The sequence below is a fragment of the Myotis yumanensis genome, unplaced genomic scaffold, assembly GCF_028538775.1.
Source record: "Myotis yumanensis isolate MYYU_CA2020_CCGP unplaced genomic scaffold, mMyoYum1.0.hap1 SCAF_10, whole genome shotgun sequence".
NCBI lineage: Eukaryota > Metazoa > Chordata > Mammalia > Chiroptera > Vespertilionidae > Myotis > Myotis yumanensis.
This window is the reverse complement of record NW_027223761.1, coordinates 20,349,432-20,365,128: the sequence shown is the minus strand read 5'-3', so window position 1 is coordinate 20,365,128 and position 15,697 is coordinate 20,349,432. Positions and strand designations below refer to the sequence as shown.

The 15,697-nt window shown below is 39.4% G+C and overlaps 1 protein-coding gene across 2 annotated transcripts in view; it reads left to right on the top strand.

Annotated features, from left to right (window-relative positions):
* The window catches only part of PATL1 (PAT1 homolog 1, processing body mRNA decay factor), a 38,492-nt gene that overhangs the window by 17,119 nt on the left and 5,676 nt on the right, over positions 1 to 15,697 (top strand). Inside the window, exons 8-15 of one of the 2 annotated variants that reach the window (XM_070428077.1) lie at positions 162 to 382; positions 1,779 to 1,868; positions 4,122 to 4,302; positions 5,015 to 5,138; positions 5,604 to 5,701; positions 6,265 to 6,324; positions 7,341 to 7,489; positions 9,217 to 9,376. In XM_070428077.1, coding sequence (XP_070284178.1) covers positions 162 to 382; positions 1,779 to 1,868; positions 4,122 to 4,302; positions 5,015 to 5,138; positions 5,604 to 5,701; positions 6,265 to 6,324; positions 7,341 to 7,489; positions 9,217 to 9,376 — 1,083 coding nt within the window. The remainder of the gene's footprint in view (positions 1 to 161; positions 383 to 1,778; positions 1,869 to 4,121; positions 4,303 to 5,014; positions 5,139 to 5,603; positions 5,702 to 6,264; positions 6,325 to 7,340; positions 7,490 to 9,216; positions 9,377 to 15,697) is intronic. The other variant, XM_070428078.1, reaches the window with a different exon arrangement.

Here is a 15,697-nt window from a genome sequence, read left to right as displayed (position 1 = left end):
AATGATACCTTTTTTTTTTCTCTTTGATCAATCACTACTGTCTCTTTTTTTCCCATTATCATTTCAAACAAACTTACTGATGGAAACAATATTAACTTTTCTGTGGATAAAAGCAAGGGGACTTGCTGATTAACTAAATCTAAGGTTTTGTCCCTCTGTAGCTACAGCCTGGACGGATGTCTCCCAGCCAGTTTGCACGGGTCCCTGGATTTGTTGGTAGTCCGCTTGCTGCCATGAATCCCAAACTGCTGCAAGGGCGAGTTGGGCAGATGCTTCCCCCAGCACCAGGCTTCCGTGCCTTCTTTAGTGCTCCACCTCCTGCTACACCACCTCCTCCACAGCAGCACCCCCCTGGCCCAGGACCTCTTGTGCAAAACTTACGGTATACACAACAAATGCTACTGTTTGTTTATTCATTGTTGGCTGAGTCTCCTATTGACATTTAGTATTTTAATATGGAAGTCTCTTGATATTTGCAGGTGATAAATTTTGAGATGTTACTGGATCCTCAAGTTGCCAGAAGAGAAATGTTTGACAGTCTGCAGGCTTTCTTATAAATCACATTTTCCTCAAGTCACATATTTCCTATGTACATTTGCACATTTCTAATTAATCACCTCTTTTATTTCTTCTAAAGTTTATGTCTCACTCTAGATTTGTTTTACGAACACACACATACTTATACAGGGTGGGGCAAAAATAGGCTTATAGTTGTGAGTATGCAAAACATAGCTTATTCTGTTTATTGTATTATTATTATCAATAGAGGCCTGGTCCATGAAATTCTTGCACTCAGGGGTGAGGGGGGTTTCCCTCAGCTCGGCCTGTGCCCTCTCATAGTCCAGGAGCCCTCAGGGGATGTCCGACTGACAGCTTAGGCCTGCTCGTGGGGAGTGGACCTAAGCTGTCAGTTGGACATCCTTAGCACTGCCTTGGAGGCGAGAGAGGCTCCCACCACCGCCGCTACGCTCACCAGCCATGAGCCTGGCTTCTGGCTGAGTGGCACGCCCCCTGTGGGAGCGCACTGACCACCAGTGGGCAGCTCCAGCATTGAGTGTTTGTCCCCTTGTGGTCAGTGTGCGTCATAGTGACCTATTGTTCTGCTGTTGGGTCAATTTGCATATTAGCCTTTTATTATATAGGATATTTTCCATATGAACAACTGTAAACCTACTTTTGCCCCACCCTGTATATATCACTAAGGGTTCTTTAGAGAAACAGAACCAAGAAGTGCCATATATACATAATACAAGGTGGGGCAAAGGCAGGTTTACAGTTGTGAGTATGTGAAACAGTTTATTCTTGTAGTACTATTTATTAATTATTGTTTTACTTTCCATATGAACAACTGTAAAGCTACTTTTGCTCCACCTTGTATTTTCAGTGTCATTCCCAAGTGGTTGTAACTAAGTACATTAAATCTAAAGCAGCGGTCACCAACCTTTTGGACCTCATGGACCATCAGTGGTCCGTGGACCACCAGTTGGCGACTGCTGATTTAGAGACTTCTGTTTGACAGAAGCAAAGAGAAAAAGAATTATACTGCTTTACTGTTAATTCACTCAAATTTATGATCACCTGCTCAGGAGTTGAGAATTGGCCATTGTAGAAGACATAAGAACATATGGCTATCTTTTCCTTCTAAAAAGTCTCCTTAGAATAGACTTTAACATTCCCTTGGATGAACCTGTATGAAGTTATCTTGTACTAACAGCATTCTTGAAAACTTCAAATCATAAGGACAACAGAAATAAAAAACCTTTTCTGTTTTTTCTTAGATCTCAGGCCCCAATGTTTAGAGCAGACACCACTCATCTTCATCCACAGCACCGTCGACTTTTGCATCAGAGACAGCAACAGAATAGAAAGTAAGTGCTCACCCTTCTCCTTTGAAATTTTTTAATTCAGCTGTTCATTTTGACAGTGTACATGGTGCTACTAGTTTATTTTTTTAAATATATTTTTCTTGAGGGAGAGAGGGATAGAAACATCAAGGGTGAGAGAGAATCATTCATCAGCTGTCTCCTGCACACCCCCTAGTGAGGCTCAAGCGGCAACCCAGGCATGTTCCCTGACTGGGAATTGAACCGTGACCTCCTGGTTCATAGGTCAACGCTCAACCACTGAGCCATGCTGGCTAGGCAAGGAGCCACTGATTTAGTTTACTTTTTAAGTAAATTTAAATAGTATTGAATTTTTTTTACTGGTAAAGTCAACATATAAGTTGTCATTTTATGTTTGTGATACACTAGCTTCAAATGATAAGATTTTGTCAGCTAATTTCCAAGTTACTATAATTCTGTTGATCAGAAATACAGTTTAGATCGGATATTTTTTCTTATAAGCCAACATTTTATACTCTTACCAAGTTCTTACCATATTCTTACCTACCTTTTGTCTACTATCTCAGCTCTGAGGTAATCTTGAATTATAGTAGTTAGCTTTATATTTGGGTCTGATGTAATGCCAACAGTCACTCTTTAATCTTGGCTATAATTCTTTAATCCTCATCCAACAAATGCAATTACATATTGATATATGTGACCCTAGCTATATGTCAGGCACTGTGGGGATTGAAAGAACAAGGCATATAAAACCCTGCCTTAGTGGAGCTTATGTTATAATCATAAAATAAAAAATTAAACAAAACTTAGGTTTCTTCAACCTTTAGTTATAATGTTTTCTATGTGTAATCCATTCTCACATTCAAAGGAACTGTAGAATATTTTTTGCAGGAAAAAAACTGTATGGGCTCTTAAAATATTAATTTTAAAAATACTGTATTAAAATATTAAAATCTAGTGCCTATCGTTAACTCTATGGGACTGTACACTTTAGAATTTGATAAGAGGGTAGATCTCATGTTAACAAAAGACCACACTAACATGCAGTTCCCATGTTACATGGCTCATAAAAATGAAGTCTCAAAAAGCTCACTTGTAATCAGAAAACTGCAGATTAAAATTAGATAACCATTTTACATCTCCACATGGACAAAACTTGAAGTATCACTGACTTATTATCGGCAAGATTGGAGTGTAAAGCCTCGTAAGAGAGAATTTGGCAATAAATAATAAGGTTGAAAATGTGCATACACCACATCTTAGTAGATCTATTTTTAATATATACCTGGGTATATTATCAACATGGATAAGTATGAAAAGCAGTGTTGAGTGAGAACTATTTATATAAAATTGAAAGGCACACTGAATAGTAATGTATAAAATTTAAAGATGTACACACAAGTAACCAAAGAACTTATGTGCATATATGTATAGCCCATGGACATAGACAATAGTGCAGTGAAGGTCTGGGGAGTGGGGAAGGGCTGTGTGGAGGGAGGCAAAGAAGGAAGGGAAATGAAGAACATCTGTAATACTGTCAACAATAAAAAATAAATTTAAAAAAGGGGAAAAAAGTATAGAAACAATTCAGGGAGGGTACATACCAAAGTCGTTCCTCTAGAAACTGGGCTGGGATCCATCCAGAGAAGTACAAGAGGGCCTTCAGCCTTAAATGTAATGCTTAATATTACTTTTTAAAAATCTGAGGCTAATTTGGCAAAAAATAGATTTTTTTCATTATGTCTAGGTGGAAAGTAAATGAATGTTTATTATAGTATTTCTATACTATAGTATTTCACTATACTATAGTATAATGAATGTTTATTATAGTATTTCTCTACATTTGAATTATTTCATGATTTTCAACAAGTTTAAAAAAAGTATATAGACTTATAATCAAATTGGCCTGTGTTCAGATCTCTTACTCTGACCAGTTGTGTGGCTTTGGACAAATTACCTGATCTCTTTCGGCCTTAGTTTGTTGTCTTAAGTGGAAAAGTAAACCTACTACCTCATAGGGTTATTGTAGGGCTTATACAAAAGTCTGTAGATGAAAGTACTTAGCATCTGGTAAGGAAGTCAGATCTTAGTTTTATTTCCTTAACTGTGTATTGCATAGCTCTTGCCTCAAATTTTGTAAAGATTCAGCTCTCTTTCACTTCTCTTTAAGCAAAAGCAAAGGGGAATCTTTTTTTAATTGGCCTTGTTTATTCCTGTATTATTATAAGGCATAATAAATGCCGCTTGAAGTGAATGTGGTATATGTTTGTTTTTCAGTCAGCATCGGAATCTCAATGGTGCAGGAGATAGAGGAAGTCACCGGAGCAGTCACCAAGATCATCTCCGGAAGGATCCATATGCCAATCTCATGTTGCAGCGAGAAAAGGACTGGGTCGCCAAAATCCAGATGATGCAACTGCAAAGCACTGATCCCTACCTGGATGATTTTTATTATCAGGTAAATACTCTGTGCTAGTTTTGAGGGTCATAGTTTAGTTCCTTCCTCTGGTGAAAGCACTCATTTAAATATTGGTAGAATTGGGCATTGATAGAATTTTCTTTTGAAGTAGTCTTCAAGTGGATAAGAATGACGAAATTCTGTTTTCTTTTCAAGCTAGAGAGCCTCTCACTGTTCACTAAAAGGTTTGCGTATATGCCATCTATTTTTTACACATAGAGGCTCTTAGACCAATATTTTCAAATCCCTTTGGCATCAGTAATCTGGTTCTTTCAATTAAGAATATTGGCAGCCTTTTCTTGGCTGGTGTGGCTCAATTGGTTAGGTGTCATCCCATGCAGGTTGCAGGTTCGATTCGCCATCAGCCCAGGTTGCAGGCTCAATCTCTGGTAGGGGATGGGCAGGAGGCAGTCAATCGATGTATTGCTCTTACATTGATGTTTCTCTCCCTCCCTCTAAAAAGTCAATTTAAAAATCTTTAAGAAAAAAATAAGATTATTGGCAGTCTAACTTTAAAGGTATTTCCATTAATGATTACCTTTTTTGAAGGCTAGGATTTTTTTTATAAAGGAAATTTATCAGTTTAACAAAAATTAGAGACCAATACATTTACAGAAGGCAAGTTGTTGCAGTCACCAGTATAATTATTTAATGGTAAAGAGCTGCCATATTGTGTGCTTGTGTTGCAACTGAAATTCTTGTCATGGGGCAGAATTACTTTCAAAAACTGGAGAAACTGTCAGCTGCTGAAGAATTACAAGGTGATGGTCCTAAAAAGGAGCGCACCAAGCTCATTACCCCTCAGGTGGCCAAACTGGAGCACGCCTATAAGCCAGGTAAGCTCTTATCCCCTTAATGTAATAAGAGAAATTTGGCAGGCTACTGATATGATAAAATATAAGTAACTGCATAGGTGACTGGATAGAGATGTTTAAAACTGATTAATAAAGTACTGTTGTCCTTAGTAAATACCGAGATCAACCTTTGTTCAAGTGTGGAATAAATGGTTTGGTATGGACCTTTTAGGTCCTTTTCTACTTGAGATTCCATAACTTTTTAATGCCTTTTTAAATTCCTAATAGTGCTAAAATAGATAAGGGAGGAACATTTCAGATCTCAATTTGATTATTATTGCAACAAAAAAATGGAAAAGGGAAAATTTTGATAAGAGCTTGCTTTAGATAATACTTGGATTTTTATAGTAAATTATTAGACTATGAGTAAAGAACAGAATATAAAGATCTCAGAAAGCTGTCTGCCTGCACAGCTGAGTTTTTGTTGGAAATGTTTTGTCCTTGCAGTGCAGTTTGAGGGCTCTTTGGGAAAGCTTACCGTCTCTAGTGTGAATAATCCCCGGAAAATGATTGATGCTGTTGTGACATCTCGGAGTGAGGATGATGTAAGTGTCAGCAGAATTGTGTGTTTAAGAAATTCTGGGTTATCACTACTTCTCTTGGGGTCATTGTGGAATGGAATCAAGCACAATGGAGTTCTTTATAGTCTAACCTGAAGCTTCTGATCTGACCTATCATGGCATTCTGGTTTTCTTCAAATGTGCTGAGATTCTAACACTTTCATCTCTAAGGCAGCCAGGCAGGACCTGGGGTGGCAGGAATCTTTTCACTGAGTAACTGGCTGCAAATAGCATCAGCTATTTTTCTCCAGTATTTAAATTATCATTTTCTATGTGTTTTAAGATTTTTCTATAATATCTTCATCTTCAACTGCATTCTACAATTACCTTTTGCCTATCTATGAGTTCAGTTTAATGGTTTGTGTGTGGATTGATTCAATCAACTTTGTAAACTTTGTCCACATCATTGTTTTTAGAATATTAACTTTCAATGAGTCAAGATTGTCTTCTCAAAGTATTTTCACAAATGGAACTTACATATGCAGACTAAGAAACTTATTTTTAATAGCAGTAAACAGTCCACATTAAATAGTCTTGTCTTTTTTTAGGAAACAAAAGAAAAACAGGTTCGGGACAAGAGACGAAAAACCCTTGTCATAATTGAGAAAGTAAGTTTTAGAATTTGTTGCTATGGTTTCAGATAAGGAACTGTCAAATGTATGTACTATAAGTAGAAAAGCAATCAGCGCTCTGTAATTTTAATTAATGGATATATTCTTGTTAAGTGCCTATTATGTGCCAAGCACACCAGAAAGGTGTTCTCACCTGTGGCCTCAAGGAAGGTTCTCATGATCACAAGTACTGGGGTTTTGTTCAAACTTGTTCAGGTCACAGCTGAGTGCTAGGGCAGGTCACCTTTCTAGGACAATTGGAATAAAAATGACATTGTTCCATATATGAAATAATTGAATCAATTGAATCAGTTTACATATATTGGCACTCCCTGGGTGCTGGGTGCTAAGAAAAACAAGGTAACACACCGGCAGTTGTTTTGTGAAGTGTAAATACTACGTTGCAAGGCCATAGAGCATAGTGGTTAAGAGCACAGACTCTGGAACCAGGCTGCAAATCATGCCTTTTTCACTTCTAATTGAGTCTGTGACTTGAGGCCAGTTATTTAACCTTTCTGTGCTGTCCTCAGTTTCTTCATCTATAAAAATGGAGATGATGGTAGTCTCTTTCTCATTGGGCTGTAGTGAGTATTCAGTGAATGGGTACTTACATGCCAAGTGCTTAGAACAGTGCCCAGCACCCAGTATAAAAATGATTATATATATATATATATATATATATATATATATATATATACACACATATATATATATCAATGTAAGGCTTAACTTGGAGCAGTGATATAGGTTGTTTATGTTACAGAGCTGTTGTTGCTGTTGGAAATTTTAGAATGTGTAATCATATCACTGTCATTACCTTCTGGATTAGAGGTCAAGGAAACATGAAGAATGGTGTCTGAAGAAATTTTAAAAGTTATTTCACTGTGTTTTTCTGGATTTAAAAGAGCACTTTTGTTCTCTCAATTTTATTACAGTGAGCTTTCATTCCCAGATCTTTAATTGCTAGTCCTAAACTGTGAGGTGATTTATCTAATACTCTGATCCTGACTTAGACCTACAGTTTGCTCCTGGATGTGGAAGATTATGAAAGGCGTTACCTCCTAAGTCTAGAAGAAGAGCGACCTGCCCTGATGGATGAAAGAAAGCACAAAATTTGCAGCATGTATGACAACTTAAGGGGAAAATTACCTGGACAAGAGAGGTAAGAATTGTGCACTTTGAGGAAGACATGAGACTAGCTGGACTCCCTACTCTGCTAAACTGAACTTTATACATGTCTACCTTTTCTCCTTTACCATCTCAGTAAGCTCCAAGTCTGTTCTTTTGGCCTAATTGAGATGCCACTTCATATAAAGCATTTCGTAATCCTTCCCAGCCAGGAAAAAAAAAAAAATCTCTTTATCCTGAATTCATTTATTCAACAAATACTTATTAATATCTACTAGGGACTGCTGGGTGCTGGAGAGAAAGTGGGGAATATTATTTAGTTTCTATTTTTGAGCTTATGGATTGTACTTGGTTAATGCTTACTAGCATGCTCAACCTTGTAATCTTTATGTATTTTCTTTCCTACTAAGCTGAAAAGTATAAACATTTAAACATTTAAACTTCCTTGGGATTTTCATAGAGTGCTCATACACTATGGAAACGTGTCAGTCTTTCAATGAAGACTAAGCTCCTTAATATATCTTTTTTTTTCTGTATCTCTATTATCTCTCTCCCACCCAGAATCTGGAACAGATTCTTGCTAATGGTAAATGTTCTATAAATCCCAAATATTTGTTTGATGAATGCAAGAGGACTGTCTAAGCCAGAACATACACCAAACAGAACATAAGAATAAGCACCTTCTTTTCTGGAGTTGGGCTGACAGGGAACTGGTTGGATAAATGTAGGTTTATCCATGGATTGGAATGTTATACAGCCATTAAAACGTATGTAGTTGAAGTATATTTATTGATGTGGAAAAGTGTTCACAAAAAGTTGTTGGGAAAAGTGAAGCAACAAAGCCATACGAATTCTATGAACCCAATTTTATTTTTAATTATTTTTTTTGTTAATCCTCATCTGAGGATATTTTTCCATTGATTTTTAGAGAGAGTGGAAGGGAGTGGAGAGATAGAGAGAGAAGCATCAATGTGAGAGAGTCACATCAATTGGTTGCCTCCCACACGTGCCTGGACCAGGACCTGCAACCGAGGTATGTGCCTTTGACTGGGACCCTTCAGTCTCCAGACCAACTCTCTATCCACTGAGCCAAACCAGCTAGGCCTGGACACATTTTTTTTTTAAAATATATTTTTACTGATTTCAGAGAGGAAGGGGAAGGAAGAGAGAGAGAGAAACATCAATGATGAGAGGGAATCATTGATCGGCTGCCTCCTGCACGACCCCTACTGGGGACAGAGCCCACAACCCGGGCAAGTGCCCTTGACCAGAATCGAACCTGGGACCCTTGAGTCCACAGGCCAATGCTCTATCCACTGAGTCAAACCAGCCAGGGCTGGACCCATTTTTTTGTGAAAGATAAAAGTGTTATACCCAGCGAAAAATTTCTTCAAAATGTTAACACTACCTCTCAGATTATGGAATTTTAATTTCCTTTTTGCTTATATAATTTTCAGATTTTGCTGTATTAACTATGTTATTTTATAGTTAGTTAAAAGTTAATAAAGGAAATTAATGCATATAGTTTGACCAAATTTTTTTAACATACAGTTTTTGAAATAATATTCTACATTTGGGAAACTTGAAAAGTTACTTTTTATTATTTGATTGAGAGTTGGAGAAGTAATTCTCACTATTTTGTAGTACAGATAATTGTATAGTGAAAATGAATGCAGTATATTCATTTAGTAACATGTAAGAGGGAAAAAGGTTTTTATATTGTTCTTGCTGACCTAAGTTAGCATTTTTCTTCCCCTGCAGGCCAAGTGATGACCTCTTTGTACAGATCATGTGTATCCGAAAAGGGAAGAGAATGGTTGCCCGCATTCTCCCTTTCCTCTCCACAGAGCAAGCAGCTGACATTCTCATGACAACAGCCAGGAACCTCCCATTCCTTATCAAGAAGGATGCACAAGATGAGGTGATCCTCATGTGGGAAGGAGGGATGTCTTTCTTTGGGTCTTCATAGTATGATTTCTAGAATCCATATTTCTTTTCCTCCCCATTCTTTTTGTGTTGCTTCTCTAACCTTTGGCAGTGTGACTTGATTATTTAAAACAAAACTTTACTCCAGACCTATTTTTCAATTCCATGTTTCATCCCACGGACCATGTTTCTAAACATGAAGAAAACAGTAATTCCTTCTTATTTAACATAGTTATAAAGCTGTGATCTGTATCTGAATTACTTGGGAAGCAAATAATTTAGTCCTATCCCAAATATGCTGAATCAGAATTTACAGAGGAAAGATCAGGGACTCAGTATCTATAACAAGGTCCCAGCTGAATATGATGCTACTAAAGTTTGCAAACTTATGGTCTTGGTTACTTTGCTAGATATAAAGTAGCACTCATTGGGATGTTGTCACCAGCTCGACATTTACCTGTAGACTGAGTTGAATGGCATCCTGCCCACAAGAATCAGGCCAGTACTTTTAAGTAACTTTTATCACATTCTAAACTAGGTTGGATATTGAAACATGATTATCAAGTTTACAAGTTAACTCTTGGTGAGAATTATTTTCTGCTTATTCCTGTCATAACACTTGAAAGATTAGCAGAATTTAGAACAGTCTTAGAAGTTCAAAACAAGAAATTAATAGGGTAGCACAAAGGGCTAATATTATTAACTGTGAGCTTCAGAAAAATAGAATTAATGATAGTGAACCTGTTAGAATAGACTTCAAGTTAAGTAACAACCATCTGGTAATAGTCCCAGGAAACATGATTTCAAGATACTTTATCAATGGTGTAACATGAAAGAGTTGAAAATTACTCTTTTTGAAATGAGTTGAAAAAAATACCTTCTTTTTTTAATTAAATCTTTATTGTTCAGATTATTACATTTGTTCCTCTTTTTTCCCCCCATAACTCCCCTCCTTCCAGTTCCCGCCCCACCCTCCGCCCTCACTCCCCACCCACTGTCCTCATCCATAGGTGCACGATTTTTGTCCAGTCTCTTCCTGCATCTCCCACACCCCTTTTCCCCCCAAGAATAGTCAGTCCATTCCCTTTCTATGTCCCTGATTCTATTATAATCACCAGTTCATTCTGTACATCAGATTATTTATTCACTTGATCCTTAGATTCACTTGTTGATAGATGCATATTCGTTGTTCATAATTTGTATCTTTACCTTTTTCTTCTTCTTCCTCTTCTTAAAGGTTACCTTTCAGCATTTCATATAATACTGGTTTGGTGGTGAACTCCTTTAGCTTTTCCTTATCTGTGAAGCTCTTTATCTGACCTTCAATTCTGAATGATAGCTTTGCTGGATAAAGTAATCTTGGTTGTAGGTTCTTGCTATTCATCACTTTGAATATTTCTTGCCACTCCCTTCTGGCCTGCAAAGTTTCTGTTGAGAAATCAGCTGACAGTCGTATGGGTATTCCCTTGTAGGTAATTGAGTCTCTTTCTCTTGCTGCTTTTAAGATTCTCTCTTTGTCTTTTGCTCTTGGCATTTTAATTATGATGTGTCTTGGTGTGGTCCTCTTTGGATTCCTTTTGTTTGGGGTTCTCTGCGCTTCCTGGACCTGTAAGTCTATTTCTTTCACCAGGTGGGGGAAGTTTTCTGTCATTATTTCTTCAAATAGGTTTTCAATATCTTGCTCTCTCTCATCTTTTGGCACCCCTATAATTCTGATGTTGGTACACTTGAAGCTGTCCCAGAGACTCCTTACACTATCTTCGTATTTTCAGATTCTTTTTTCATTTTGCTTTTCCAGTTGGGTGTTTTTTGCTTCTTCGCATTTCAAATTTTTGACTTGATTCTTGCGCTCCTCTGGTCTGCTATTGGGTGTCTGTATAATATTCTTTATTTCAGTCAGTGTATGCTTAATTTCTAGTTGGTTCTTTATCACAACATCAAGGGTCTCATTAGATTTCTTGTAGATCTCATTAAGCTTATCGGCAGTTTCTAGAAAATTATTGAAAGACCTTATAAGTGCGGTTTTCAGCTCTATATCCTCCATTTCTGTCATGTTTCTTTGTCTCCGCATTTTTTTATGCTTTCTTGGTGCACCCCCTTGTGGTCTTTGTGCGCAGTCTTGTTGTAGTTAAGCCTTGATTGTTGTTGGTAATACTGGGGGTGATTTGTCCTCCAGGCTAACTGGCTATGAGAATCAGCTGTGTCTGCAGTGGAAGAACTTCTGTGCTGGATCTCTAGGGTGGTGCTAATCTAGCGTTTGTCTAAGGCTATCTGGCAGATGCCTCTGTGCAGGGCTTGGGCGGGACGGGTCCCGAGGGATTTACAGGGCAGGCGGAGCGAGCAGTTATGGCTGCTCTCAGCCCTGTCCCCAGGAGCTCTGCCTCTCAGAGTCCCAGCAACCGCTGCAAACCTCGGAGAGAAAGCTGCCTTCGAGTTCCGACTGAAGCCAGGCAGTCCCACTTCTCCCATTTGAGTCTGGGTCCCTAGAGGCTCGCCCAGATCTGGAGCTCAGAGTCTGAGACTCCCTCCCGATTGAAAACAACAACCTCGGGAGAATCGAAGATGGCGGCATAGGTAAACACCAGAGATTGCCGCCGTAAACAACCACTTCAAAAATACAACTAAAAGTCGGAACGGACATCAACCAGAACCACAGGAAGGCTGGCTGAGGAGAGACTCTTCAACTAGAAGCAAAAACAACAGCATTCCGACGCTCAGAGGAGGCGTAGTGTGGAAAATTTAAAGGTACGGTGGTGCGGTGGTGAGGTGGTGCGCGCGCAAAGCGGGCTGGCGGCTGAGGGCGCGGTTGTCGTTTTCAATCAGGAGTGAGTCTCAGACTCTGGGCTACAGATCCGGGCGAGTCTCTAGGGACCCAGACTCAAACGGGAGAAGCGGGACTGTCTGGCTACGGCCCCTCCGAGGTTTGCAGCGGTTGTGGGGACAGAGAGGCAGAGCCCCTGGGGACGGACTGAGAGCGGCCATAGCGGCTCCCTCCCCTCTGCCCTGTTGATCCCGCCCGCCCAAGCCCTGCGCACAGCCATTTGCCGATCGCCTCAGGCAAAGGTTGGATTAGCGCCTCCCCAGAAGACAGACGTTTTCCGCTCAGCTGATTCCTACAGCCAGTCGGCCTGGTGATCAAATCCCTCTAGTGTTAACTACAACAATTAAGGCTTGGCTAGAACAAGACTGCGCACAGAGACCACAAGGGGGTGCACCAAGAAAGCATAAAAGATGCGGAGACAAAAAAACATGACAGAAATGGAGGATATGGAGCTAAGAATCGCAATTTTGAGGGCTTGCCATAAATTTGTGCAGAGCCTCACGAAAACTAATGAGACCCTCGATGCTATGATAAAGAAATTAGAAAGTAAGCATACACGGACTGAAATAAAGAATATTATACCCAATAGCAGACCAGAGGAGCTCAAGAATCAAACCAAAGATTCGACAAAAAACACCCAATTGGAAAAGCAAAATGAAATAAGAATCCTAAAGTGTGAAGATAGTGTAAGGAGCCTCTGGGACAGCTTTAAGCGGACTAATATCAGAATTATTGGAGTGTCAGAAGATGAGAGACAGCAAGATATTGAAAACCTATTTCAAGAAATAATGGCAGAAAACTTCCCCCACCTGGAGAAAGAAATGGACTTACAGGTCCAAGAAGCGCAGAGAACCCCAAACAAAAGGAATCCAAAGAGGACCACACCAAGACACATCATCATTAAAATGCCAAGAGCAAAAGACAAAGAGAAAATCTTAAAAGCAGCAAGAGAAAGAGACTCAATTACCTACAAGGGAATACCCATACGACTGTCAGCTGATTTCTCAACAGAAACTTTGCAGGCCAGAAGGGAGTGGCAAGAAATATTCATAGTGCTGAATACCAAGAACCTACAACCAAGATTACTTTATCCAGCAAAGCTATCATTCAGAATTGAAGGTCAGATAAAGAGCTTCACAGATAAGGAAAAGCTAAAGGAGTTCACCACCGCCAAACCAGTATTATATGAAATGCTGAAAGGTATCCTTTAAGAAGAGGAAGAAGAAGAAAAAGGTAAAGATACAAATTATGAACAACAAATATGCATCTATCAACAAATGAATCTAAGAATCAAGTGAATAAATAACCTGATGTACAGAATGAACTGGTGATTATAATAGAATCAGGGACATAGAAAGGGAATGGACTGACTATTCTTCGGGGGGAAAAGGGGTGTGGGAGATGCGGGAAGTGACTGGACAAAAATCATGCACCTATGGATGAACACAGTGGGTGGGGAGTGAGGGTGGAGGGTGGGGTGGGAGCTGGAAGGAGGGGAACAAATGTAATAATCTGAACAATAAAGATTTAAAAAAAAGAGAGAGAGAGAAAAAAAAAAAAAAAAGAAAACAACAACCTCGCCCTCAGCCGCCAGCCCTCTCCACATGCACTCCGCACCTTAGTATTTCACTTCAGCACTGCACCTCCTCTGAGTCTCGGTATGCTATTCTCTTTTCTCCTAGTTGTAGAACTTTCACTCAGCCAGCCTTCCTGTGGTTCTGGATGATGTCCGTTCCGTCTTTTAGTTGTATTTTTGAAGTGGTTGTTCAAGGCAGCAAACTCCGGCGTTAACCTATGCCGCCATCTTGGTTTTTTCAAAAAATACCTTCTTGAAATTTTAGCATCTGCAAAAGAAATGAATGTGAAGTTTATGTCTCATCATTGGAAAAAGTGAATTGAGACAAGACAAGTACATTTTTTAAAGAATTCAAGAATGAAAAATGGGTTGAAAGTTAAGGATTTCAGGTTTATCCTAGAAAATAGAAAACAAGAATAAAAGTAACCGCAGCTTTACAGCATATAAATTATAGGCAAGGAGGCAGGCATTCATTCATCATAATCTCAGAGGAACTCATAAATAGAAACAAGTTAGGAAAGCAGAAACCAACTTGAAGGGGCTCCCATTGGTAAAAGTGGGATTATTTTTATCTTAAAGAAAAATTACAGAAGTGGATTGAGGTAGACATATTTAATGAGTTTATAATGATACCAAGAAATATGTCAATCATCCTCAGAGATTGCTAGGCCATCAACTTAATATTCTGAAAACTGATAACTAAAGGAAAAGAAGCTTTCATTTTGCCTTTCCATTATAACCAGAGAGTCACCATATTAAGAACTAGAGGCCCGGTGCATGAAATTTGTGCACGGGAAGGGGGATGTCCCTCAACCTCACCTGTATCCTCTCGCAATCTGGAACCCCTTGGGATGTCGGGCCTAAACCGGCAGTCGGACATCCCTCTCGCAATCCTGGACGCTGCATGCACCAGTGACCATACTTTTCATACAGGTGAAAGGCATCTTGCTATTATATGGGCAGCTACATTTTTTTGCCCTGATTATAAAAAGTAGTATATAACATGATCTTTCTGAGTTAGTAGTACCATTTTCCCTATCTTGTGTGTGGAAAATCTGAAGCAAAGAGAAGTAATTGACTTTGTCACACAGTTATAAGTGTCAGAATCAGGGCTGACCACAAAATGTGCAAGCCAGAGTCCATGCATTTCATCACTGCATCATCTTGTTTTTTCAGTGTTAGAGTAGCCTTGCCAGGTTTTAATTTTTTAATTTAAGAGACTGTTCCCAATACATAGGGTAGGATCCCTATGCCTGGCCAGCGATCAGGGCCATCTGTGGGGCGACTGGGGCGATCGGGGGCATTGGCTGGAGGCCTGGTGCCACCCACCGGCCAGCCCCACCCCCCAATCACTGCCGCAGTCACCTCCCTCTCAGGGGGCAGACACTCAACACAGAATGCAGGAGCTGCTTGGGGGGCAGCTCCTGCGTTGGGCATCTGCCCCCTGGTGGTCAGTTTGTGTCATAGCAACCAGTCGTTCAACCGTTCAGTCGATTTGCATATTAGGGTTTTATTATATAGGATTTCAGCTACTAAATGCAAAAATATGATAACATTAGGAAATCATTTTACAACCCCCAAATGGAAATGCAGTCAATCTGGACTGCAGTTATTACTGATACTAAAGCATTAGGTAAATGGTGGATGGAGGACTTTACATGGTTTGGAGCGAGCTAACACCTGAACCCACTGGTCACTGTTCACAACACTAAGAGGGAACTACCAGATGCCGTGTGCATCTTGACATGATGCAGTAGAAAGCACATAGTTCTACCAGCCCTCCATCAAACCTCCCCACCCCCCCTTTGAACCTGAATCTAATCAAAACTTTAATTCCATCAGTTTATATGGGGAATATAGAAGATTCTGTTAAATGAAACCACACAGGTGCAAATAACCAGATCCAAAATATGGAACAA